At 37.7% G+C, this 27728-nt stretch overlaps 1 protein-coding gene across 2 annotated transcripts in view; it reads right to left on the bottom strand.

Moving 5' to 3' along the window:
* Window positions 1–18215, bottom strand: part of DNAJB14 (DnaJ heat shock protein family (Hsp40) member B14) — a 23664-nt gene extending 5449 nt beyond the window's left edge. Inside the window, exons 1-4 of one of the 2 annotated variants that reach the window (XM_004703283.2) lie at window positions 18049–18215; window positions 9003–9148; window positions 4132–4317; window positions 1587–1681 (exon numbers count right to left, since the gene is read on the bottom strand). In XM_004703283.2, coding sequence (XP_004703340.1) covers window positions 1587–1681; window positions 4132–4317; window positions 9003–9148; window positions 18049–18203 — 582 coding nt within the window. In that variant the 5' untranslated portion in view covers window positions 18204–18215. The remainder of the gene's footprint in view (window positions 1–1586; window positions 1682–4131; window positions 4318–9002; window positions 9149–18048) is intronic. The other variant, XM_045284107.1, reaches the window with a different exon arrangement.
* Between the last annotated feature and the right edge of the window lie 9513 nt (window positions 18216–27728).

Here is a 27728-nt window from a genome sequence, read left to right as displayed (position 1 = left end):
AAAGAGAATCTTCAAAAATGCATGCACACTGCAGGTATACAAGGGAGTATCCTCCCCCCAAAACTCTAGAATTTCCCCACAAACTCATGTATTTAATTTTTTTTTTTTTTTACAAAGCAACCATATCACCTTCAAAGTACTCTGCATTACATTTAATACAATTGTCAAATCTGCAATTCCATTCTTGGAAACATTTTTCTAACTCATTTGTTTGGATGGCTGACAACACCTCCCCTGTATTTTTTCTTCTATGCTGTCAAATCACTGTCCCTTCATGTCCCTCTTCATTTGTGGAAACAAAAAGAAGTCGCATGGAGTAAGGTCAGGTGAATAAGGTGCAAGGGGCAAGAGAGGAATGCTGTTATTTTTGCCAAAAACTGGCGGAGATGGCTGCGTGAGCAGGTGCATTGTCGTGATGGAAAAACCAATCCCGTCTGCCTCAAATGAGGGCTTTTTTTGTGGCACACTGTTATGCAATCTTTTCAGAACCTCTAAGTAGCAAGCTTGATCAACAGTTTGACCTGGTGGAACAAACTCCAAATGCACTACCCACCTACATCAAAAAAACAAATGAGCATTATCTTGATCTTTGATTTCATTTGACTAGCATTTTTTTGGGCAAAGTGATAATGTCGCCCTCCCACTGGCTTAATTGATGCTTGGTTTTGCGGTTGTAAGAAAAGCATCATTTCTTGTCACCAGTAATGACCTTGGGAAAAAGGTTGCTTTGGAGTTGTCCTTTCAAAGACAGCATGTTTCCACTCGATGTCAGTCAGAACCCAAGGCACAAATTTTGCAGCCCTTCTCCTTCCCAAATCTTCCATTAAAATTTACTGAACTGAGTGTCAAGATAGATCAGATAACTTCTCCATCTCTTTTATGGTCCATTGTCAGTCTTCTAGCACAAGTGCATGAGTTTGTGCACATTTTCAGCCATTTGGGAAGTTGGTGAACATCTAGGAGGTTTGTCATCAATTGACATTTCACCTTTTTTGAAATGAGAGGAACACTTGTACACTTGGGCTTTTTCATAGTGCTGTCCTTGTAAGCTGTGTTCAACATCACAACAGTTTTTGTGGCATTTTTCCCGAGCAGGGAACAAAATTTTAGTCACATGCTGTTCTAATAAATTGGCCATTGCAAAAAAGGATGTTTTAGTGAAACTGATTTTAATAAAAAATTCATTGTGACCAGAGAGAACTTTCCCAGGTGATGCCACTGGGTGCACTAACTCAGAGGAAGTTGCTGAATGCTGGTCTACCAGATAAATGCATACTAGGAAAGCTCTTCCCAGAGGAGGATTTTTTTCTGTTTTGGGGAAGGGGGTCCCCTTATATTTTCATTAGAATCAAAGATAACCAAAATTGAAGGATCATGTTGTATAACCACCACCCTCTACTGGTCTCACAAATCAGCTATCAAAGCTGAATTCACATGTTCCTAAAGTGTTTTTTAGTTTCTATTGAACACTTCTGTTCAATTCATTACTTCCTAAAGCAATTTCCTTTATTTCAGGACAATTCTAATTGTCTTTCCTGGGCTGAAAGTAAGTCCTTTTAAAATTTCTAATAATGTCATAAACATACATCGCCTCTTTCTTCTTCTCTTTCATGTCCACTATGTCGATGCTGATGTTGATGGCTATAACCAGCTCTTCCATTTGAAAATGAATGTACACTACCTATGAAATTAAAAATGACATTAGAAAAATCAATCATGCTCAGAAAAACTATTTATTCCTTAATTTCAAAAATCATGTTTGTCAATGTAGGACAGTAAGTGCTATTATCCTCTCTCCATTTGAGTCAAGTCTAGATAAAAACAGAAATAATTCATCTTACACTTTCCCCCTTCTCCTGCATAGAAACAAGAAGAGCTCCTTCCTAATCAGGGAGGATTTTGTTTTGTTGCTGACTTTGGCAAACACTGGATCATTAGTCCTAAACTTTACTCTTTACACTTAACAATGCATCGATAATATCCTTAGAAGCTCAAGGTCATTATTAAAAATAGCTCTATAATAAACTATGGTATTGGTATACTACAATTTATTCAAACATTCTCTTCCTGATGTATACTCAAGTTATTTGAGTCATCAGGATCAGCTAGAAATGGCTGACAGAATAACTGTGCCATAACCGACAAATGAACTGCAAATCAATTTGTGATTAGTTGACTCTGACTTAGGCTGCAATCGGTGTGCAGAGTAGAACAGCTTCCAAGGATTTTAAAGACTGTGATCCTCTGAAAGCTGATTGCCAGGCCTGCCTTCTACAGCACCTTTAGGTGGTTGTGTCACCAATTCTCTGGTAGTTATATGAGCACTTAACTGCTAATGCCCAGCAGGGAGTACACAAATCAGCTATTCAAAGCTGAATTCACTGTTACCTGAAAGATTTAAAATTCTTCCTAGAATACTCTCTGTCAAAATTATTCGTGTTAATAACTTTTCAATGACAGGCAGTTATGTATCTGAATATGCCAAAAATATGGCTTATATTTTCCATCATTGATTTATATCTATACATTCGCTTTTCCTTCAAGACTGCTTTATAAAATTTCCTGTTAATACTTAATACTCACGTTCTTTCTCAACAATATTCGGACTACATTCATAAAGCTTCTCCTACTTTTGAGTGAAATGTTTAATTTAGCACCTTAAATAAATACAAACTGGATTGGGGCTCTAATTTTAACTTAGAGAAAATCAATTTCTATTCAAATAAATTTAATAGAGTTTAATAGTACTTACATTAGTACTACAAAATCTTTTTATTTAGGCAATACTGCTGTAATAGTTCACACTGGTAGTCTAATTTAAATAATTATTTATTTAGGTTAAAATGTAATACATTATCACTTAATCTTCCTTTCACACATCTCTTTCTTTTTGTTTGAATTAAGTCCTTTTGTGGGGGTGGGGGTGGGGGAGCTCATAACATTCCATACATCAATTGCATCAAGCCTATTTTTACATAAATAGTTATTTTTATATTAATTAAAAAATTTTTAGATACTTGGAAGTGAACTATCTACTATTTCAATGGGAAGAAGAACCTTCAAAAAATGCCAAATTAACAATCTATAATAATATTAATAAAGTATCTACAGAGAGCTCTACAGAATCTACATCAAATAACCTTCTAAGGCACAGGATATCTCCCCTAACTGTAACAGCATTTGCCTAAAACAGTATTAGTGGATTTCTTACTTCCATGCCCTCTCTTCAGTCTACATACAGTATAAACCAGTGTTATTTTTTTAAAGTAAAAAGTGTTATACATTAGGTGATGTCCCCTGAAAACTTGTGCTGTAGATTATTGCTAATAGGCTGCCTTTGCTACACTGGTGAAGCAAGATTACTGTATGGTGTATCTTGAAACAGTCTCTTATTGAGATATGAAAGGAATTTAACAAGGGATCAGAGTAGAGATGGGACAAGGTAGACGTCAAGACATGTGGATACCTCCAAGGGACCAGGAAGTAAAAGCTGAAAGACAAGGGCCCCGGTAGGAGAGAAAGACTTGACCTAGAACAGACACTCTAAATTCAGATTTCATATAGTTGTTGGTGCAAACCAGCCACTTGTGGTATTTCTGGTATACAGCAGCACCAGATAACTAAAATCGACTCAATGTGGAGAGTGTGGGCTGCTCTAACAGATACCTGAAAAGTAGAAGCGCTTGGAGGAGTTTTAAGGTTAATAGTAAACGCCTGGACTGGCTGGAAGATACTGGTGAGCCTGTCTTTTGAACTATCAGAGACTGAACAAGGGAACAGAGCAGATAGGGTAGGACAGACGCCAAGACGCAGAGGCAGAAGGGCAAGGGCCTTCCTCCAGAGACAGTGCTCTGTATTCAGACCACAAGCTTCCTAAATTGCAAGACAAACGTCTGCCTGTTAATGTCACCCACGTGTGGTTTTCACAGTACAGGAACACTAGATAAATAAGACAAAAACGTGTCTTAGGGAAAAAACAGGCTATAGTAAAGGAAATTTCATTTCCTATTTTAGGAAAAATCATCACAGAATGTAAAACTTGGAAAGAAAACAAAAGTTAAGGAAGAAATACCAATCTATGAACAGCCTAACTGGGAGTCCCTAGCTTCATAGAATTTAATACTGAAGTACCTGAAGAAAAGCCACCACCAAAGAAGATATTAAACAAGTCTTCTGGAGTTATATCAGCTTCACAACCTCTGTGGAAATTAAATCTTCCATTGTTTTGATGATTACAACCTTGCTCCTCGTTGCCTGTGAGGTCATACTGTTTGCGTTTTTCTGGGTTGCTTAAAACAGCATAAGCATTTCCAATCTCTGAAAAAGTAAGTAAACGTTGGTAAGCAAACTTTATATATGACGAAAGACTGGCCAATATAATATGTATTTAGTCCATGTACACATATTATCTCCCAATACAAGTATTTCGTACTAGACAGCTTAAGTCTGCATAACTGCTTTGAAAGAAAGTACATCCATTTTGTCTTAACATTGTGTATATATTGTCTTCAGTGGAAAGTCTTTTGCCCATTTCTAATTAGATTTTTTTCCCCCTATTAAGTTTTGGGTTTTTATTTACGTATCCTAGATACTAGTCTTTTGTCAGTTATGTGATTGGCAGATATCTTCTCCTACCCTGCAGCCTATCTTCTCACCCTTTTAATAGGGTCTTTCGGAGTAAGCTCTTCATTTTAATTAAATCTAATTTACTAACTTTTCCTGTTTTGAAGTATGCTTTTGCTGTCAAGTCTAATATATCTTTGGCTAGCCGTACGATTAGCTCCTGTGATTTTTGCTAAAGGTTACAAAGTTGTTCTTTACATTTACATCGATGATGCATTTTGAGTAATTTTTATATGAAGTGTGAGATTTAGGTCAAAGTTAAGTTTTGTCTATCAGTGTCCACCTACTTCAATACTATTTGTTGAAAAGGCTATCTTTCTTCTACTGAAATACTTTCACGCTCTTGTCAAAAATCAGTTGGACACACTCATACAGGTCTTCTTGGTTCTGTATTCCATTCCAATGATCAATATATATGTATATCTATCCTACCACCAATACCACACAGTTTAATAACTGTAACCGTATAGAAGGGGGCTTTCCAAAAGCTCAGGAAAACTGGGATTTAAAGATAAGTTTTTTTTCCATAAATTTTTGTAAGACCCTTGCTAGTAAATTTTAAAATTGGGTGCATTAACTATTTTTTACTGCATTCTTTTAATAAATTATATTAGCTATTGGAGTTCTTTTGTCTGTACATGTAACTTTTAGAAGAAGCTTGCTTCTATTTACAAAAAAAAAAGTCTGGCTGCAATATTGGTAGAAATTATATAAAACCTGTATAGCAATTTTAGGAGACTTGAAAACGTATTGCTTTTAAAAAAGTGATTATAAATCGTAATATACAGAAATGCCAGGATAATTAATTCGTGAATATTTGTCTTGCGTCCTGCAATCTTACAGAACTCAAGGAAGTTTAGGTCTTTATTTCTTTGAGGACTCTTTCAGCTCTACCCGTTCTCTTCTTCTCTCCGTATCCCAATGGCACGGGGGTTACGGCTTTTGTTTGTCCCATGAGTCTCAGTCTACTTGTTTGCTCTACTTTCTGTCTCTTGTTCAATGGGGTATACGTCTATTGTTCCATATTCTGAGTCATGGACTCTCTTCTCTGTCTATCCAGCCCGCTGACAGCTTGTTTTGTTTTTGTTTGTTTGGTTAGTTCTAAAACTTCACTTTGGCTATTGTGTATCCTTTTCACTGTACCTTTCAGGCTTCTCCTATCTGTTTCCTTGTATAAGATCTAGGGTTTTCAGAAGTACTTAGTGAGAAAAATAGGGAGGAAATTATCTATACCACCTTTCAGCAAGTGGAAGTTCTTGGTACTTTTAAAGTGCTTACCTCATGTTCACTGCCAGACCCTTGACACCTCCTCTCTACTCTCATTGTACAGTTATAATCATCTCTTAAACTCACAAATCTCATCGATTATATGAAGCTCTTCTCTAATTACTCTGCTCATAATCCTCCTTTATCCTGCTGAGTTTTCATCAGATATCTTGATGCTGTATTTTAAGTACTTCATTATATTCATTTTTCTGGGAGATCCTGGGCAAATCAGTTACTATCTCTGAGGCTCTATTTTCTCATTTATGAAAGGAGTACGATGGTGGTCTCCTATTTCACACCATTTTTCATAACAATAATAAACAGAACAAACTATAAAATACTTTACAAAGTATTAAGCATTACCATTATTGTGAATATTCTATGCAAGACTTATCTCTCCTTTATGAATGATAATTTCTTTGAAGAAAGAGAGCATTATCATATTCTCTATTTCTCTACAATACCTACCCTGAGAGGTGGGATTAAACTCATTGTTCTTTGTTTTGCCCTGGCAGCACAACATTTTTGTACTTGGTTATTAAGCAAAAGAATAGTGGTTTGAACCCACCCAGTGGGACTTTGTGGGGAAAACACCCTGATCCGCTCCCTTAAAGATTTCAACCTCGAAAACCCTGTAGGGACGTTCTATTTTGTCATGCGGGTTGTCAAGTTAGATGTCAACGGCATCTAACAGCATACACATACATATACCTACTTATCTATCTACCCATCTCACTGTTTCTATTGCTCTATAGAAGCCTAAAATACATACAAATGTCTCTTTTATCTAATTGAAGTCTTTCAACCAATTTTCCCTTTCCTTATTCTTGGAGAAAATGCAAAGCATTTCCCATCTTCTGTGCTTTATTACATTAACTTTTATATAGAAGACAACACTATGCAGATGATAAACAGATTAGAGACAAACTGCTTGGTATGTCAAAGCTGGAAATCAAGATTGAGTGGCTAGAAACAAAATGAGATAATTCAAATATCCTGTGTGTTGAATGACTGCAAACTGCCATCACTGTGTGATGACACTAGCTGTAACATCTTCTAATTAACTACCTTGACTCATCAAGCATCTGTGGATTACAACTTGAGGTTATTTCCACTGAATAAAAAATTGGGCTCATCCACCACCTCCCTATTTTGATCCTCTTTGGGATTAATACATTGACATTCTGATCTACAGATAACCTCCTGTGCACTGAATAATGTGAGCCTCTCCTCCAGCTATATCCAGGCACACTGACAGTGAGTTTGGAGACTTGCAAAGCAGAGTAGAAAGCTCTGAAATGTACCACACCAAAGTATAACTACCTTGCAAAACCCCTTCTGAGAGTCTAGCTGGCTTCCTGGGATGACATTCATACTGCTCACCTCTTCAAAATGCAACACACTCTGTAGAGATACAGGTACACACATTTAATGTACCAATAATGCTAACATGGCTTCAATACAGAAGTGGGAGAAAGAAGTAACTTAATGTTAACAATAATGAAGAATTCATACTGAAATCACTTAGCAGGCTACAAACATGAGAGTAACCCCTCATCCCACCCATTGGCAGAAGCCAAATAACCCTACTGTAGTGCAATTCTATCGGGCAGGGTAGAACTGCCCCGCCAGGTTTCCAAGGATGTAAATCTTTATGGAAGCAGATGGCCACAGCTTTCTCCAAAGTAAATAATCCATTGACAAAATACTTCAAAACATTTCAAAAGCATCTGATATTTTAAATTAAATGCTTTTAGTTTATAAATTGAGTAAAATTTACAGGAGTAGCAGAGGTAGAATAAAGGCAAAGAAATTTGTTCTTGAAAGATTTTGGTTACTTTACCTAGTAACTCGGTGACTGTGTATATGTAAAGTACTTCATACTTATTTATGGAAGCTAAACACTCTTTGTAGAATTTCAACTCCAGAAGTGAGACAAACAAAAATAAATATTTATTCTATTTGAAAAATTTCCAACTGTAAGTAATTTAGGAATCAACCTGAGTTCTTTTAGCTATATTGGTTTTGTTTAATAATGGAAGTTATGTATTTGAGTTAAACGAAATAATGGCACAATTTTATGGACACACATAGTCACTGAGGTGACAGAAAAGTTATTTAGAAATTAGTGTTTTTAATATAAAAAACATGCCCTGTACTTTTAAAATGCAACTTATAAATCAAGGACCAGGAGGACCTGATGAAGGTCCTCACTACGAGCACTAGTTTACTCCACCAGCATCACCTGGAAGCTGCCGTTCTTGTACGAGCCTAATCATTTCCCAAGTTCCCAGGGAACTTCCTTCAAGAAAAATGCTATTTTGAAAATAACTGAACAGTATGTTTTTCAAAGATCAATATACTGTCCTAACTTTTGGGAACATCTTAAGAATGAGTATCCCTTTCTGTTATTCTAAGACTCTAGCACTTTGCCATAAGTATTAAATGTTAACTCTTTGAATGCCAAATTTATAAGCATGAACAACTGAACACTGAAACATTTTACTAGGAACTACAAGTTAGCTATGATGAATAAAATATAGGTAACAATAGATGAAATGCTCAAACCCATTCTCTGACATTCATTTACAAAAAATGCAGGCTACTGAAATAAAGAGAAAGACAAATAGAGGCGCAAGGAAAGAAACCAATTGTTCAAAAGGAAAAACAAACCCCACATTAGTTAGAACCATGTACAAGAAATGCAAAAATTGGCCTGAGTTAATAAAAAATCTAAGAATGCTGAGCAAGAGGATCTCTAATAACTTAAAACTTGCAGGCACTATATCTTACTTTTAGTTCACTCAGAACAAGATGGCAACAGGCTAGGAGCTCAGGCAGAAGCAGCACACCACCTGAGTTTGGTGAACAAGAAAGCATGCATGGGTAACATTAGGAAGTTACTTCGAGGCTTTGCTAAAATTAACATGTTGCTTTTGCGAAGCCAAGATGCACTTAAAATAATTATTCTGACATTTTCAGTGATTTTGCAGACCCCTGCCTACGCCGGTTCCTACATGCACCAGTCCAAAAGCAGAATTTAATATTCCGAAACATGGCAAAATGGATTCTAAAAAGAGCTTAGTGAAATTGCTTTAAAAGGTTTACTTTACTTTTAAAAGCATCAGTTGCTCCAGGTGCATGGTTTTTATCTGGATGAAACTTCAAAGCAAGTTTTCTATAAGCTTTTTTCAAATCTTCATCACCAGCATCTTTTGTAACTCCAAGTACTTCATAGTAATTTTTACATTTGTTTATGCTGTGAACAAGAGAGTGCGTTACAATGTAAATTTCAAGGGAGAACGTCATGTACTAGCTCTAGCTTTTACTTCATTAGAAGAGTCTCAAGCACTATGAATTGTTTTCTTGACATTATATGAGAGCTTAGCCTTTTAAGGTGTAGTATGTTTTACTTGCCTTCTTAACCACAGATCATCCTCCAAACTCTTCCCAGTCTAAGGACAGTTGGGCATGAGATTGCCCTTCATGCCGTTTATCACAGCTATGAAGAAGCCAAGCCAAGCCTGCAATAAGTGTGCAGGAAGGGCACGGCGCACTCTATCACTACAATTAGAGAATGAAACCGGTTTCACAGTACTCTGAACCACATAAAGAGGTTCTCAAATTCCTCACAGATAAATTACAGCTGAAGATTAATATACATCACATTCCAAGAGTTTTCTTGTCACGTAATGCAAGCTAGTATCAAAACAATAGGTTAATGCCTATGGATGAGCCTATGGTTTAAACTGTAAATCACATGAATTCAGGCCAACATTAGCCTATGTTGCTCTCTGAAAAATATAGAATCTCATAATAAACTAGATCAAGCAACTCAAAAATCTTTGTTTTATTTGTTTCATTATGCTGAACACATTCTTAAAATTTAGTTACATATTTGGTACTCTTAGATATTTAACTGAGAATGTTGATAGACGTAGAAAGGAGATATTCTGAATGGAGCAGAGAACATTAAATATTTTTGGATGCCAATAATTCCCATTCACTAAATTCCACAGTCCATTTAGAATGTTGTGTGTGTGTGTGTGTGTGTACACATGTATGTATGTACATGTGTGGTAGACTTGGTGATTTGAAATGCGTTCCATGCAGGGGTGCCTTGATGACAGAGGCAGCAACAGGTAAAAGAATATGAAGCATAAATTGTTAACTGGCAGCAAAAGAATTGCAAAGACTAACTCCAAGTTTTCCAACAGGGACAAGGTCTTTTTTCATTACTGAGCCTATTAGCTATCAAGATGCCTGGAACATATAGGTACTCAGTAAATACTTTTAAAAAATGTATTTTTAAAAGATACTTTTTGAATAAATGAAACAGCTCTCTTGTAATGATACAAATCATCACTCATGTGTTATATGAACAAGGGGAAAGGGGACGGCATAGATAAGATTGTAAAACATTTCTTATAACCACCATCAACAAAAGTCTGTTATGTAATATTTTTATAGTAATAATAGTGAAAATCAGATTCTATCCACTTTAAAGACTTAAGTACGATTAATATACATCCACTTTATTTCAAGAACTTGACATGTCTTATATTTATCAACAACATTTATTGAGCACCAACCATGTCCCAGCCAGAGGCACCGGGGGTATATCAGTGAACAAAACAGAGAACAGTCCCTGCCTTTGAAGAGAGACTCATTTTCCTAGAGGTGTTTAGAGGCAATGTGATAGGAAAAATGTGGGTGGCAGGCATTTACAGAACACCTACTGTGTGTCAGGCACAGGTCCACAATCCCATATTCATGTTCCAAAATCCATAAAGCTCTGAAAAATGAAAGTTATTCTATAACTATTTGACTGCAAAAACCTGACTTGAGGCAAAAATCTTAACCTGAACAGACAGGAAGGTACTCTAGTCTTCACATCACCTATGAAATACACACGACAGGGCTACAGCAGTCATGGGAGAATGGTCTGGAAAGATAACGGAATTTTCCCACAGGCAAAAAGGAGGCACATATTTGTATATTTTGTTGCAGAATTGTTAACTGATTACAGGCTGCTTACTCAAACCCTATTAAGATGTTAAGGCAATATATAAAATGCTCATTAACTTTCTAAAATACTTTATAAATCTGTATTTCAGAATACATTTGATGACAATGACTTGAGAGAGAATTACGTTACTGTGTTATCATTATTTTGCACAAATTATTTTATTTACACCTTACTGGGTAGCCAAGACTCTTATTTAATCAATGAGCAAAAACGCAAGTTCCCAGTGGTTAAGTAAACCGACAAACATAACTAACAATAGCTAAAAACTAAACCAAACAACCAAACCGAACCAAGCTCACCGCTCTCATGTCAATTCTGACTCAGAGCCACCCTATAGGGCAGGCTAGAACTGCTCTTGTGGGTTTCTGAGACGAACTCTTTATGGGAGTAGAAAGTCGTCTTTTTCTCCTGTGGAGCCACTGGTGGTTTCAAACTGCTGACCATATCGTTTGCAATCTACTGGTAACCCCTATACCCCTATGACAAGTATTTAACGAAAACTTACTAATGTTAGAACAGTGAATAAAATACATCTCCATTCACTTTAAATTTACAAGTGGGTGTGAGGCAGGCAATAAGTAAATATACAAAGTATAAAGTACATACTATGTGGTGTCAGGTATTTTGGGGAAAATAAAGTGGCAAAGGAAAATAGGGAATGGGAAGCAACGCCTACTATTTTAAACAGGGTGATCATGACCAGCCTCACTAGCAAGGATTTAAACTTCAGTTTGTCTGACTTGAAATATCTTGCTGTCTCAGAACTAGAATAAATAAAGAAGACCCTTCACTCTAGAAAACCCATGCTCTTTCTATTTGCCTCTTTGATGCCAGGGGGCTTTAACTAGTTCATGGAAAAATCCCATCCTCTTTTCATTCCATTTTCTTGGAAGCATTTTGGCACTTGCAAATCATCTTTTTATGCCCAGAACACACCTTTTCTGCCTTCGTTCTTGCTTAGCCACTTTCTACAGTTTTTAGATCTCAGCTTAGGTCTTCCTTCTACAACCACCCCGACTCTTCCAGTTTATGTTTCTTTTATATACTCTAAAATCCCTTTGAATTGAGCTCTATCTCAACAATTATCACAATGTACTTCAATTGCCTATTGTTTTTGACTTCTCTTCTAGGCTTGCTGATCACCTGTATTGGTTGGTTGGTTGGTTGACTGGGTGAATTGACGGACGGACGGACGGACGGATGGACGGATGGACGGATGGACGGATGGATGGATGGATGGATGGATGGAAAGTCATGTTAGGACCAATGACAATGAATATGGTTTTACAATGTTGTTGGCACCGAAAGTCAACTTGGGAAAGAAGAGAACTAAAGGTAGAAGAAATTGAGCTAAAAATGTGACAGGCACTATCTGAATATGGAAAATGAGAGAAAGTTGTAACTAAATATTTAATCATCTTAAAGTCATCTTTGGTTTGGATGCACCTTTGGTTTAATTATATACTGGATGGATCCTATAAAACAGTGGTTCTCAACCTGTGAGTCGCCACCCCTTTGGGGGTCGAATAACCCTTTCACAGGGGTCGCCCGATTCTTAACAGTAGCAAAATTACAGTTATGAAGTAGCAAAGAAAATAATTTTATGGTGGGGGGGGGGTCATCACAACATGAACTGTATTAAAGGGTTGTGGCCTTAGGAAGGTTGAGAACCACTGCCCTAAAATGGTCAGGTATTGGTACTTTCAGCACACAAAGAGCTGGGCAAGAAAAAAGGTACCCCAGGAGAGGATTTCACTGGGATAGTGTAAGGAGGGAGGCTGGAATTTAAAGTCCTATAGAGAATGGTCATAAAGCTAAGCATTATTACAGAGAGAAATTGGCTGGCAGGAGAAGTAATTATTTCAGGAATACTTACCACTGTCCCATTCTACCATATTTTCCTTTTAATAAATTTTTGATTATACACCAGTGGAGAAATTCTTCGAAAAGTTGTCATCACCAGAAGACAGTATGTTTTAAGGATTCTTTGAAATATACAAGAGGTACCCCCCCAAAACCGGAATCCATACCCCCTCAAAACATGTTATTAAAATTTTTTTTACAAAACAACCTCATCAACCTTCAAATACTCTCCATTACACTCAATACATTTGTCAAATATGCAATTCCATTCTTGCAAACATTTTTCAAACTCATTTGTTTGGATGGTTGACATCACCTCTCCTTGTTTTGTCTTCACCTTTTCTATGCCATCAAATTGCTGTCTTTTCATGTTCCTCTTCATTCGTGGAAACAAAAAGAAGTCACACGGAGCGAGGTCAGGTGAGTAAGGCGTGTGGGGCAAGAGAGGCAGGTATGCTGTTTCTTGCCAAAAACTGGTATAATGACATGACTGTGTGAGCAGATGCAATGTTATGGTAGCAAAACCAGTCCCCCCATCTGCCACAAATCAGGCCTTTTTGTTGCGCACTGTTAATCAATCTTTTTAAAAGCTCGATTAACAGTTTGACCTGATGAAGAGAGCTCCAAATGCATGGCAAGTAGACATTTTCATCTGTTCAGGAAGTGGATGAATGTCCAAAACGAGTTTTGTCATCAGTCGACATTTCACCTTTTTTGAAACGAGAGAACCACTCATCTACTTGAGTTTTTCCCATCGCACTGTCCTTGTATGGTGTGTTCAACATCGTAACAGCTTCTGAGGCATTTTTCCGGCGCAGGAAATAAAATTTCACAGCCACATACTATTCTCTTAAATCAGCCATCATAAAAAATGTGGTTCAAGTGAAACGGCTTTTACGAAAGAATTCACTGTGACCAGAGAGAGCCTTCCCAGGTGATGCCATCGAGTGCACTAACTCAGTCAGTTGCTAGATGCTGGCCTCGCAGGAAAATCGCATACTACGAAAGCTTGGCTCAGCCAAGCACAATTCCCGTTTTGGGGGGCTACCCCCTCCTACTCATTTACCTAAATTTTCAGACTTGAGAAATTACCGTTCATATTGACCATGCCATGATCATGTTACCAACTACATGTGTTGGCCACATTTTTACTATGAACTTCTTTCTGAATGATCAAACCCTCTTTTCCATCCTCACCAAAACATTTCAAACTTTCTTTATTTTCACCAAAGGGTTTTAAAAACAAAGAAATGAAAAAGAGGTAACCCATTCTTTGTCCTGGAAGTAAATATTGTGCAAGGCCAAACATATCTGTGTGAAGATCCACAGTTAAGAAAAGAATATAGAATCCATCCTCTATTTCTTAAGGGGATGAAAACAGGGAATGTGTGGAGAGGACTGTCAAGTTGATTTTGACTCATGGTGACTCAAACAGGAGAGCAAAAGTGCCTCTGTGGGTTTCCAAAGCTGGAGATCTTTCCAGGACAGAAGGCCTCCTCTTTCTCCCTCTAAGGTGCTGGCGATTTTGCATGGCAGACCTTTGGATTAGCAGTCCAACTCCTAACCCCCATGTCACCAGGGGGATGGGCAGTGGGAAAGAGGGTTTTTTAACTCTTTCTTTCATAGAGGTAGAGTTGATTATTTGAAAAGATGCTAAATTTAATTAGTGTACTTGTTTATCTCTAACGCAAATGATTACTTCCTTTCTAGGCCTGGCATATGATTTCTATTCTTTTTCTTTAAAGGGCTGCAGCTTAAATCAGAACCAAATTTCAAATCAACACAATTCATATGATTTAGCAATTATACAAAACATCTGAATTGAAAAATAAAATGAAAGCCCAGAAAATTATTTCAAACTGATATTCTAAATGTCTAAAAGATATTCCTTTTCCAAATGAGACATTAAAAACTTCCTCCAATTAGGTCCAAGACGTATTTTTCTCAGCTATTTTTCTAACTCAAAGAAAACAAACAATGTTTAGTTTCACACAATGCTAGTTTTACAAAGTTACCCACTCTTTCTTCAGTCTTCCCCGTACACTCCCTCGTACTTATGCAACGAATGCAGTGTTATTGCATGGCTTCTCCCCATTGAGCCAAACTGTTACTGAGCAACTTGTTGGCATAATCATGCTAACCAACAAGATAGCATGGATTTTTTCAGAAAAATCCCCTGGGTATAAGGAAAGCAAAAAAACAAAAACATCCAAGATGCTTTTGCTAGTGATCTGCTATTTCACTAAAGCAACACTTCTATAAACTAATAAATTGGATGACTGTTACATGATTTAGCAGGGCAATTCTTTTGTAAGACAATGATAGAAGTATTTTAAACTCCGAGATTCTATTGGAAGAAGTACAGCCAGAATGCTCCTTAGCAACAAGGATGGTGAGACTTTGTTTCAGGACTTCGTTACCAGGAGAGACCAAACCCCAGAGAAGGGCATCAGGCTTGAGGGTCAGTGAAAGATGAAAACCCTCAGATGGGCTGACACAGTTGGTGCAGCAATAGGCTCCCACAGAATGGGTGTGAGGATGGGGCAGGCCCAGGCAGCATTTCCTTCTGTAGTGCACAGGGTCACTATGAGTCAAAATCTACTTGATGGCGCCTAACAACAACATATATTCTATTAAAGGATGTTCCCATCAATCTTAGTCCCCAAAGGGGATCAGAGATATATATATGTTTTAAATAAATTCTATGCGTAATTTATTTGCTAATAAAACAGTATACTCAAATTATTCACCAATCAATCTCTAATACAGGTACATGGCTAAGCTACCCCGTAAGAATTCAGTCTCAAATTGATTGGATCCTCAAAGCTAACCAGCAATCTTTCATTCCCTATGCCTTTCTTCTTTCTAATTATTCCATACTTCTACCACACTCCTCAAGTTGTCACTCAGATAACAATCTTACATCAAATGTCTCAGAAAAAAATAGCAGCCAACAGACACAAACGCCCTTAATGTTTTATTTCTCCACTTCATCTGGCCACATATAACCAGTTATCTATACCCTCCACCATCTTCATTTTTCCATTGTCCAGATGTTCTTTGGATAACCATTCATATTTGATATATATTATCAAAGTCACAACAAAGATATCACTGCTCTCCCTTATTGCTACTACATCTTGCCTGTCTCTTTTCCTTTGAAGGCAAGCTTTGAGTAAGTAGAAATGAAAATGGGTGGGGGGTTGGACTTAAAAACAACAACACTAGTTTTGAGAGACTGCTATTCTTCAGAACTTCTAACTATAGTATTGTTCTGATATGTTCAAATGTACAGGTTCTACAAAACCAAAATCCAAGTTCACTGCAATCGAGTTGATGGCAACTTACAGTGACCCTATGGGACAGGGAAAACTGCCTCTGTGAGCTTCCGAGTCTATAATTCCGAGTAGAAAGCTTCACTTTTTTCTCTTGGAGAAGTTCGTGGATTTGAACGGCTGACCTTGCTGACTGCAGCACAATGCGTAACCAGTACACCACCAGGGAGCCATATAGGTTCTACATACAGGGCTTCAAAAAAGCTCATGGAAAAAGAAAAGTCATTTTAATTTCATTTCCCATGAACTTGAAGCTCTTTGGTGCAACCTTTCTTAGAAAAAAAAATCACAAAATGATTCTAAATGAAAATTTGTTCTTCACTAAGGACATGTTCTTCTAACATAAAGTAGTTCCTACAAGAAAACACAACTTTAGATGTGGTTTCCAGGAATACCTTTCAGTACCCTCCCTTACGGAAAGCTTCTTCTGAAAGACACTAGAAAGCAAGTCTCTCATTATTTACCATGTCTGACACAGTGCAGCAGTGACGAAAGTGGTTAGCAGCAAAGTTGTGCTCTCAAAGTGATTCTCTTGCATTCATGCTAATCAAATCGTCTTTACTATGCCATACTATCAGAAGAGAGCTTTTCCTTATTGTGGTCACACTCAGAAAAAGGTTATAATTAAGCTTTAGCATTTAAATATATAGGGGAAAAGGCAAAATATAAATGTATTGTTACTTGATTTAAAAATTGAGGCGCGGGAGGGGGGAGCGGGGAGGGAGGGGAAAAATGAGGACCTAATGTCAGGGGTTTAAATGGAGGGAAAATGTTTTGAGAAACGATGTACAAATGCGCTTTACACAATTGATGTGTGTATGGATTGGGATAACAGTTGTATGAGCCCCTAATAAAATGTTAAAAACAAAAACAAACAAACAAACAAATAAATAAATAAAAATTGAGGCTATGTGATAAATCCGTTTTCTTCAATACAAATGGATACAATTATAATAAGTTAAAAAAGAATGAACTAAGAACCTAAGGTAGGAAAAATTTTGTTTCAGTATTTTATTTCTAATAATGGTGGAAGGGGGGAATAAAAGTCAATTTAAAGAGAAATAAACAAAAAAAGGGCAAAAGAGAATGAGACTGAATCCCTGACTACTTGAGCTAGTCATTTTACTGTAAGTCTGCCTCGAGAAGTATCTGAGCAATCCTTGTTCAGAATTCTTCATCCTTACACTTTGGTTTTCCTAGGGCAGTAAAAAGAGGCCACATTTTCCTTACATAGCAGGAAACAAAAGGTTCCCCGTCCCCCCTAGAGTTGTTTAGTCAATGTTTTACTTACAGAAATGTTACACACACACACACACACACACACACGGCAGATCTCCAAACTCAGTTTATAATTCTTATGCCACCTAATTTTCTGTTGTATACAGAAGTGCATAATGAGGTAAAAGTAAAAAAGTGAGGCAGGATAATAAGAATAAGATAAAAAAGGGAGCGAACGTTTCGGTTTTTGCACCTATACACTCAAAAATAGCCTTGAAGAAAGAACATGAATAGAAAACAGCAACCACTCATCATTAATATACATGAACAATGAAAAATGGTGTTGTTACTAACCTCAACTTTCTTCTTATATCTAATTTTCCCGTTTGTATTTCTACATAAGACATAACCCCCTCTTCACCTCTTTTTAATATCCCAATCTCAGTAGTGTACTGTAGCAAAAACTCGAAATAATTGTCCTTTTCCAAAAGTATTTCGAAGTAGCTTTGTGTCACTGTATAGTTGCTTCAAGGACTAAAGCTGAGCTGGTCAATTACTGACTGATCCCACAAAGAACATGAAACTGGAGACGAACAGAGTTCAGTTCCCCAATGTTTGTTCTTCTATTAAATTTTAATTCAAACATTTCAAGCCTTTCCACATAAAAACATTAGCATCAAGCATAGCTAACGTGGAAATCATACTTATTCTTACCTGAGAACTCCATCTACTTGGTCTCTGGTGTAGCCTTTTGGACTTTCACCACTAGCAGATGTGCTGTCCTTTGTGCAATTAGTCTTGTTCTGAACACCGCATCCTGATGGTCTTCGGTGATGAGGGCCATTTCCAGCCGTGCTTCCATTTTTCATGATGATTTCCAATAATGCTGTAGAAAGATACAGGAAGAGAATATACTACATCTGTTGACATCAGAGAACAAATGCACCATCTTGAGAAGAAGCTTATAAATCAGACAAATGCAGAACGAAGGTAAGCAAATTCCCAACAGGGTGGTTTTAAATAGCAAACATTATTGTTTTTTTAATAATTAAATCATTTTATTGGGGGCTCATACAACTCTTACCACAATTCACACATACATCTACTGTGTCAAGCACTTTTGTACGTTTCCCTCATCATTCTCAAAACATTTGCTTTCTACTTGAGCCCTTGGTATCAGCTCATTTCCCCCTCTCCCTGCTCCCCTATCCCCTCTCCTCCATGAACCCTTGATAATTTATAAGTTATTATTTTGTCATATCTTACACCATCTGACGTCTCACCCACTTCTCCACTGTCCGTCCCCCAGGGAGGAGGTTGTATGTAGATCCTTGTAATCGGTTCCCCTTTCTCCCTAATGTTCCCTCCACCCTCCTGGCAAGCATTATTTTTTATGTACGTAATTGCTTATTGATCCACACATCACCATTTAATAGATTTTAAGAAATTTGAATGGAAAGAAATTTGAAATGACTATCACTGAATTCCACCACTTGTCAACTTGTTGTATTGGAGTGGCTTGTGTGTTGCTATGGTGCTGGTAGCTAAGTCACTGGCATTTCAGTATATGTGCCGCTGAAGCAAGCACAGCTAAGTCACTGGTATTTCAAATGTCAGCAGGTTCACCCAAAGGGAACAGGTTTCAGCAGAGCTTCTAGACTAACAACAGACAATGAAGGAATTGGTTGCCCACTTCAGAGGAAGTAGTCACTAAAAGCCGTGTGCAATGAATGGTATTGGCCATTTTGGATCAGAAAATCATATGCTTCACTGTGCAGGGAATGACACAATCAACAGGAATGACGTTGCATTGTCAAAAAGGACAATGTAAAATCAATCCTGAAGTACAATATCGACAGGATTTTATCTATCCTCCCCCCCCTTCACGGAAATCCAATAAATATAACTATTATTCACATTACAGTATGCACCAACCACAAAAACTAGTGATAAAGAATTTGAAATTTGATCAAATGCACAATTAAGATGCATAGATGATTATTTGGAATGCAGAAGTTGGGAACAATGAGGTAAGAGAAGCAGTTGGGACATATGGTCTTGGGAATAGGAGTGAAGCTGGAGAGCGCATGATAGAATTTTGCAAATTGACTGAATTTGAGTTCCATCTGGGGAAGAGACAATGGAGAAGCTCAGTATCACCAGCTAAAGCCAGGCCAGGGCCTGACGGTGGAATAGACCATCTCTGGTGCATAAGTTCAGCTTTGGGCTGAAGAAAATGAAAACAAGTCCATAAGAGCCAAAAGATTATCTTGAGTGTATCGCACATGAACTCTGAGAACATCTCAAGATTGGATGCACTGGACACTAGTGACAGGTGACCTGATAAGCTGTGGGAGGACCTCAAGAAATAATTTATGAAGAACGCAAAAGACAGAAAAGAAAGGTCATTAAAAAGACAGAAAAAGAAGAAAAGATCCAAGTGTATGTAAGACGAAATTCTGAAACTTGCTCTGAACCATCAAGTAGCTAAAGCAAACAGAAGAAATAAGTAAAAAAGCTGAACAGAAAATTTCAAAGGAAAGCTCCGGAAGACAAAGCCACATATTAAAATGAAATGTGCAAAGATCTAGAGTTAGAAAATCGAGAAGAACATGCTTAGCATATCTTTTTTTTTTTTTAATTTTTTTAACATTTTATTAGGGGCTCATACAACTGTTATCCCAATCCATACACACATCAATTGTGTAAAGCGCATTTGTACATCGTTTCTCAAAACATTTTCTCTCCATTTAAACCCCCGACATTAGGTCCTCATTTTTCCCCTCCCTCCCCGCTCCCCCCTCCCTCGTGAGCCCTTGATAGTTTATAAATGGGTATTTTGTCATATCTTGCCCTGTCCGACGTCTCCCTTCACCCACTTTTCGGTTGTCTGTCCCCCAGGGAGGAGGTCACACACAGTTCCATGTAATCGGTTCCCTCTTTCCTACCCATTCTCCCTTTACCCTCCCTGTTTTGCCACTCACACCACTGGTCCTATAGGGCTCATCCATCCTGGATTCCCTGTATTTTCAGTTCCTATCTGTACCAGTGTACCTCCTCTGGTCTAGCCAGTCTTGCAAGATAGAATTCGAGTCATGGTAGTGGGAGCGGGGAGGAAACCTTTAGGAACTAGAGGAAGGTTGTATTTCTCATCATTGTTACATCGCACCCTGACTGGCTCATCTCCTCCCAGAGACTCCTCTGCAAGGGGATCTCCAGTGGCCTACTAATGTGCTTTGGATCTCCACTCTGCACTCCCCCCATCATTCACTATGGTAAGATTTTTTGTTCTGATGATGCCTTACACCTGATCCCTTCGACACCTCGTGGTTGCATAGGCTGGTATGCTTCTTCCATGTGGGCTTTGTTGCTTCTGAGCTAGATGGCCGCTTGATTACCTTCAAGCCTTTAAGACCCCAAACGCTATACTTTTTGATAGCCGGGCACCATCAGCTTTCTTCGCCACATTTGCTTATGCACCCATTTGTCTTCAGTGATCAGTTCGACACCCCGTGATCACACAGGTTGATATGTTGTTCCATGTGGGCTTTGTTGCTTCTGAGCTAGATGGCCGCTTGTTTACCTTCAAGCTTTTAAGACCCCAGACGCTATATCTTTTGATATCCGGGCACCATCAGCTTTCTTCACCACATTTGCTTATTCACCCGCTTTGTCTTCAGTGGTTGTGGCTTAGCATATCTTAAACTGAAAGAACTCAGGAAAAAAATTCAAGGCTTTAGTTGTAATACTAAAAGATTCTATGGGTCAAATACTGAATGATGCAGGAAACATAGAATGAATGAAAGAATATACAAAGTCACTGTATCAAAAAGAACTAGTTGACATTCCACCATTTCAGGAGGTAGCATATGAGCAAGAACCAATGGTGCTGATGGAAGAAGTTCAAGCTGCCCTGAAATCATCATTCAAAACAACACTCGAAAAATTGAGGGAATACCAATTGAAATGCTTCAACAAGCTGATGAAGTACTGGAGGCACTTGTCTATGCAAGGAAATTTGGAAGATAGCTAATTGGTCAACTGACTGGAGGAGGTACATACTGTACCCATTCCAAAAAAGGTGACACAACAGAATGCTCATATTACAGAACAGCATCATTTATATCGCATTCAAGCAAAACGCTGCTGCAGGCCATTCAACAGCAGTTGCAGCAGTACATTGACAGTGAGCGGAAAGAGTTTCAGGCTGGACTCAAGATTATGTGGAACAAGAAGTATCATTGCGAATGTCATATGGATCTTGGCTGAAAGCAGAGAATTCCAGAAAGATGCTAACTTGTGTTTTATTTGACTATACATTAAGGCATTTGGCTGTGTAGATCATAACCAATTACAGATAGCCTAGAGAAGAATGGCAATTCCAGAATACTTCATTGTGCTCATTCGGAACTTGTACATGAAATCAAGAGGCAGTTGTTTGAACAATACAAGGGAATGCTGCATGATTTTAAATCAGCAAAGGTGTGTGTCAGGGTTGTATCCTCTCACCATACTTATTCAATCAGTATGCGGTGCAAATCATCACAGAAGCTAGATTATAGGAAGAAGAATGCGGCATCTTCATTGGAGGAAGGCGATTAACAACCTGTGATCTGTACATGATACAACCTTGCTTGCTGAAAGTAAGAAGGACTGAAACACTTGCTGATAAAGTTGAAAGACTGTAGTCTTCAGTACAACTCAATGTAAAGAAGACACACACAAATCCTCACAACTGGACCAATAGGTGACATCAGGAGAAAAGGTTGAAATGATCAAAGCTTGTGTCTCACTTGGATTCACAATCAATGCTCATGGAAGCAGTCCTCAAGAGATCAAAAGACACATCACAGTAGGTAAATCTGCTGCCCCAAGACCTCTTTGGAGTATTGGAAACAAAGGCTATGCCTTTGAGAACTAAGATATGCCTGACTCAGCCATGGTATTTTCAATTGCCTCCTTTGTGTGTGAAAGCTGGACACTGAATAAGGAAAGCTGTAGAAGAACCGATGCATTTGAATTGTGGTGCCAGCGAAGAATACTGAACGCACCATGGACTGCTAAAAGGACAGATCAGTCTGTCTGACTTGGAAGAAGTATTGTCAGAGTGCTCCTTAAAGGCAAAGATGGCAAGACTTTGTCTTACGTACTTTGGATATGTTGTCAGGAGAGACCAGTCCCTGGAGAAGACATCATGCTCAGTAGAGGGACAGTGAAGAGGGGATGGCCCTCAAGGAGCTGGATTGACAGAGACTGCAATGATGGGCTTAAGCTTAAGAACAATCGTGAGGAGGGTGCAGGACTGGGCAGTGTTTTGTTCTGTTGTGCATAAGGTCATGATTGTCAGAATCATCTGGATGGCACCTATCAACAACTACTATAACAAAAACAATTATTTTCAAATTATATGACTGCCTAGGTAAAAATCTCAAAGAAGCTACAAATAAATTTAAGTGTAGGTTAAAAGTATTGCTACCTTAGTGAGAAATTATTATTGATGTTCTTGTTAGGTGCCACCAACATAGCAACCTGGTTACAAAAGACCAACACTGACTGGTTGTGTGCCATCTTCACAATAGTTATACCTGCCCCTCTACTTTACCAAACATGATGTCCTCTTCCAGGGACTGAACCCTCCTGATGACATGGCTAAAGCACCTCATTTTATCTCATCCGAGTCTTTTACTCTGTCATATGCTTTGACTATGAGTTGGAATCTACTCAAAGGCAAATTTAACCAAAAGGAAACAGAAGTTATTATTTACGGTTGTTGTAAAAAACCTTTGCTAAGACAAAAACATATCAAGAAAAAAATATGCAGCAATGAAAATTTTTCAAGTTATTTACGTTAAAAAAGTTAAATACGTCAAAATCAAGAGACCAAATATAAACATAGCAAAGCTACTTCAACTCAGAAAAAGAGTTTATTAGCAATTCTGCTCAGCATAGCAAGAAAGCTTTCATCCAGAAATGGAAGATTACTTCAAGAATAAAGGCAGTTTCAAGAAGATGGGGATAAAAAGGCCTAAGGCAAAAAAATGTTCTCACTATAATGATGTGAAAGGTTATCTAGTTAAGTCAGATTAGAAACAGATTGCTACGGAAGTAAACAAGATAATACTGATGCTTAAAAAAAAAAAGATATTTTGTTTAGAACATTTTCCTGAGCAAAGAAAACTTACATTATGAAAAAAACTGAATGAAAAGATCATTGAATTTTTCCAATCAATGTCTTGATGCCTCCCCCCTTAGTATCATAGCATTTTTCCCCTGCCAAGTTGGCATATTCGGTTCACTAAGTCATCTACAACTTAAATCAACTTGATTATACAAAATATTTTAACCAGATTGCCCTGCAACATTACACATGTGAAAAAGGCAGATTCCCACTCTCCACTCCCGAAAATCACAACAATATGCCACCATTGCATATTGCTCTCTTGGACACAGAGACAGATTTTGATGCACATGCGTTTAAATTTTTACCCCTGGTAAATTTCAGCAAACAAATGCTCAAAGAAAGGCACTCACTTAGAAAGCAATCTATTTAGCTATAAACTAAATATTTTTGATATATTTACTTTTTAACTGTAGTTCAGTCCTAATTTAAAGCAATCACAATGCTAATTTTGAGAAGAGTTCTACATGGTCCAGGATAGTGGTTCACAATTTCTAAAGATGCAACATCTTTAATGTTTCACATTTTGAAATATGAAACATTTTTTAATATTATATACTTTTAAATACTAAACATTTTGTAATGTTGCGAACCAACTTTAAAAAAATGAAACACTACTATCTAGAAAGATTAGGGGAAAAGAAAGAAAAAGAAAGATGATTAGGGCAGTAGCTTCCCAAGTTCTCTCAAAATAGTATGCACAATAACTAAATAACACAGTCAAAATGTCATAGGCAACATCTCAAAATACTAGAAAGTGGAGGCAAGTCACACCAGCTCCAAGATCTGTGTGGGCACTAGCATTTGTGTGGGCAGTCACAGGGCATTAATGGGGCATACACCAGTCCAGGGAGCAGAAGAGTCACAAAATAACCAAGGAGGGCCCGATATTTAGCCTATCAAGCAAAACTGAGAAAAGAGTGTTCAGAAGGAATTAATTTTGCTCATTTAACCGACAGGTGAATGCAAACGTCCTCAAGAAAATGAACAGTGTAGATACTAAAACTCTCAAAATTGAATACGCTAAGAACTCCCTTCCAGAACAGTGACATGACAAGGAGAAGCTGATGAGTACTAAACCAAAGAGGAGGGCAAGAGCAATGGGGGCGAGGGGAGGAGGAAAAGAGAAGATGGCATAAAAGTTGGGAAGGATAAAGCAGTGAGGAGATCTCATGTGTTGTAATGTACACAAAAGAGAAGATGCTCGTATATTTAGAAAACTTAACTAAAATAACATCACATATAAAAATGGGAAAGGAAAAATGTCAAAGTATAATACACAAAGTTACTATATGAAAAGATAACACAAATCTTTGAAGACAATGAACACAAAGATCTACCAACAAGACAGATTAATACTATAACCAACTATTTCTAAACGTGCAGTAAAAACCTTAAGAATACATAATATGAAAGAATAGCATAAACCTGAATTAGAAAGACACAAAAATTATTTATCCATGGAGGATAGAACTCAGAAAAGATTAAGAAATAAATAAAAACTATTCACAAATAAGAACCTAGAATAATCAAAGAATAAAAAAGGATAAAATGTGTTAAAGGAAAGATTAAGAGGATAATTTTTTATCTTTAATTAAAAATAATTTGAGAGAAAGTGAGGTACTATAGATACAGAAGATCTAACAGGCATACAGTTGGATCCCTGAAAAAAGAAAATCAAAGCATTAGTTGAATTTTTTTCCGATATAAGAAAAACAATAGTTGAAATTAATATTTTTTGGGAAAAAATCACATATTTAAGAATGCTGATGAACAGCACCAAGATATTTTCCAATAAAATTAATGATATAAATGATAGAGGCCTTCCTCTTTTGTGCTGCCCCTCTACTTTCCCAAGCATGATGTCCTTCTCCAGGGACTGGTCTCTCCTGACACGTAATGGGGAATTACTGCATCTTAACTGCCAAGCAATTGGCATAGTCAAGTTGACACAAAACTTTATCAGAAGTTCCAAAAGCATTAAATGAACTTGATCAACTAGTTCCAAGAAATGATCTTTCCGTTAGTTTTTTAAGTAAGTTTTGAACTAATGTAGAAAATTTTATGGAACAATAATAGCCATGGATGAGTCTTGGAATAACCAACATGATCAAAGAGCAAGGTCCAGTCAAAGCAGCAGCTTCCAAGATCTGCCGGGTCAGTTAAATTCTAGAAAGAGGTGCTCAGAAGGTTATGGCAACTGTATTTTTGGAACTTCAAAGGGGTAACTTTGATAGATTTTCTGAAAGAACATGAAACAATCATATGGGCTTAGTAAGAAGACGTTTTAAGAAAATTAAAACCTGCACTGGTGAGAAAAATGGCAGGAAAGCTGCACTGAGGAAGTTTTTTCTATCACAATGCACCTGCTCATTCCTCAAGGGCTGCCCTAGGGTTTCATGGGAAATCTTACTCTACTCATCCTACAATACTGACCTTGACCCTCCACACCAGGGATCTTCAAACTTTTTAAACAGTGGGCCAGTTCACTGTCCCTCACTGACCCGTTGGAGGGCCAGACTATAGTTTTAAAAAAAAAAAACTATGAACAAATTCCTATGCACACTGCACATATCTTATTTTGAAGTAAAAAAACAAATGGGGCAAAAACACCTGGCGGGCCGCTTGTGGCCCGTGGGCCGTAGTTTGAGGATGCCTGCTCCAGACCTTTTATTCCCTAAATGTCAAAGGACATTGAAAAGAAAATCAGTTTTCATCCCTCCAGGATGGACACCAACACTCCCGTTTTGATGTGGTATAAATCAAGAGTATGGACATTTATAGACTTAGATGGAGTATATATAAACAATAACTTGGTAATGTAATAATTTTGTTTAGTAAAGTTTCTGATTTTGGTAGCAATATATTTTGATTTATCCTCACATGTACAGATCTGCTTATATATCAGATATAAAAATAAACATACTTGAAATTAATATAAATGTTGTTATAGACCAGTGGTTCTCAAACTTCCTAATGCCGCGACCTTTTACTACAGTTCCTCATGTTGTGGTGACCCCCCCCCACCATAAAATTATTTGCATTGCTACTTCATCACTAATTTTGCTAGTTATGAATCAGGCAACCCCTGTGAAAGGGTCATTCAACCCTCAAAGGGGTCACGACCCACAGGATGAGAACCACCGTTATAGATTGTATTGTACACCCCAAAATACATGTCAACTTGGCTTGGACAAGTTTTTCAGCATTAGCGATTAACTTCCATTGTGATTTGATCTCGTTATCCTATGTATTGTAAATCCTAACTTTCATAATATAAATGAGACAGAATTAGAGGCAAATGTATTAATGAGGCAGGATACAATTTATAGGATTAGCTTGTATCTTGAGTCAATTTATTTTGAAATATAAAAGAGATTAAACAAGGACACAGAGATCAGTGGGACTTCGGTACCACCCAGAAAGAAAAGTCAGAGGTGAAGCATTTCTTTTGGATCTAGTGCCCCTGCCTCCTACACCCAGGGCAAGATTGATACCAAGATACATGGGGATTTTGAAGTGATCTCAGATCCACAGATGCACAAAGCAGACAAGGGCCTCCTCCCACAGCCAACAGAAAAAAAAAAGACTCCCTCTAGAACCAATGCCCTGAATTAATACTTTTAGCTTAAGTTGTGAAAAAATAAATTTAAATCCATTTGTTGTGTTTGTTAAATCTATTTGTTGTATTTCTGTTGTAGCAGCACTGAATAACTCAGAATTATATATGCTCACACAGAAATATACATAATATGCATACCCTAGCTCCCATAATTTCATAATAAAAAGGAAAGCTTTTACAATTAGGCACCATAAAATTCCTCTAGCCTCTATTCATTACCCACTTCCCAAATTGCATCTGTAGTTTAGGCATCCGTTAGAACTTGCTTCACTCCTTGGAGCACCGCATTCTGTTGCAGTTATCTAGCGCTGCTGTTAACAGAAGCACCACAAATGGGTGGCATCAATTTCTTCTCACAGCTTGTGGGGCTAGAAGTCTATATGCAGCGCACCAGCTACAGGGAAAGGCTTTCTCTCTGTGGATGCCTCTTTTTTAGCATGTCAGTCAAGAACCCTTGGAGATTTCTGTGTGTGCCGGTTATCAAGTTTTCCCTGGATCTAAAAGGTTCCTGCACCAGGTCCAAAGCATACACCCTGCTCCAGGTCCTTCCTTCTTGGTGATAGCAGGTCCCTCTTTTCTGCTTGCTTCTCTCTG

This window comes from Echinops telfairi, unplaced genomic scaffold (genome assembly GCF_000313985.2).
Source record: "Echinops telfairi isolate 266 unplaced genomic scaffold, ASM31398v2 ScPeMD7_7468;HRSCAF=8506_0, whole genome shotgun sequence".
NCBI classification, from domain to species: Eukaryota; Metazoa; Chordata; class Mammalia; order Afrosoricida; family Tenrecidae; genus Echinops; species Echinops telfairi.
This window is presented reverse-complemented; position numbering and strand designations above follow the sequence as displayed.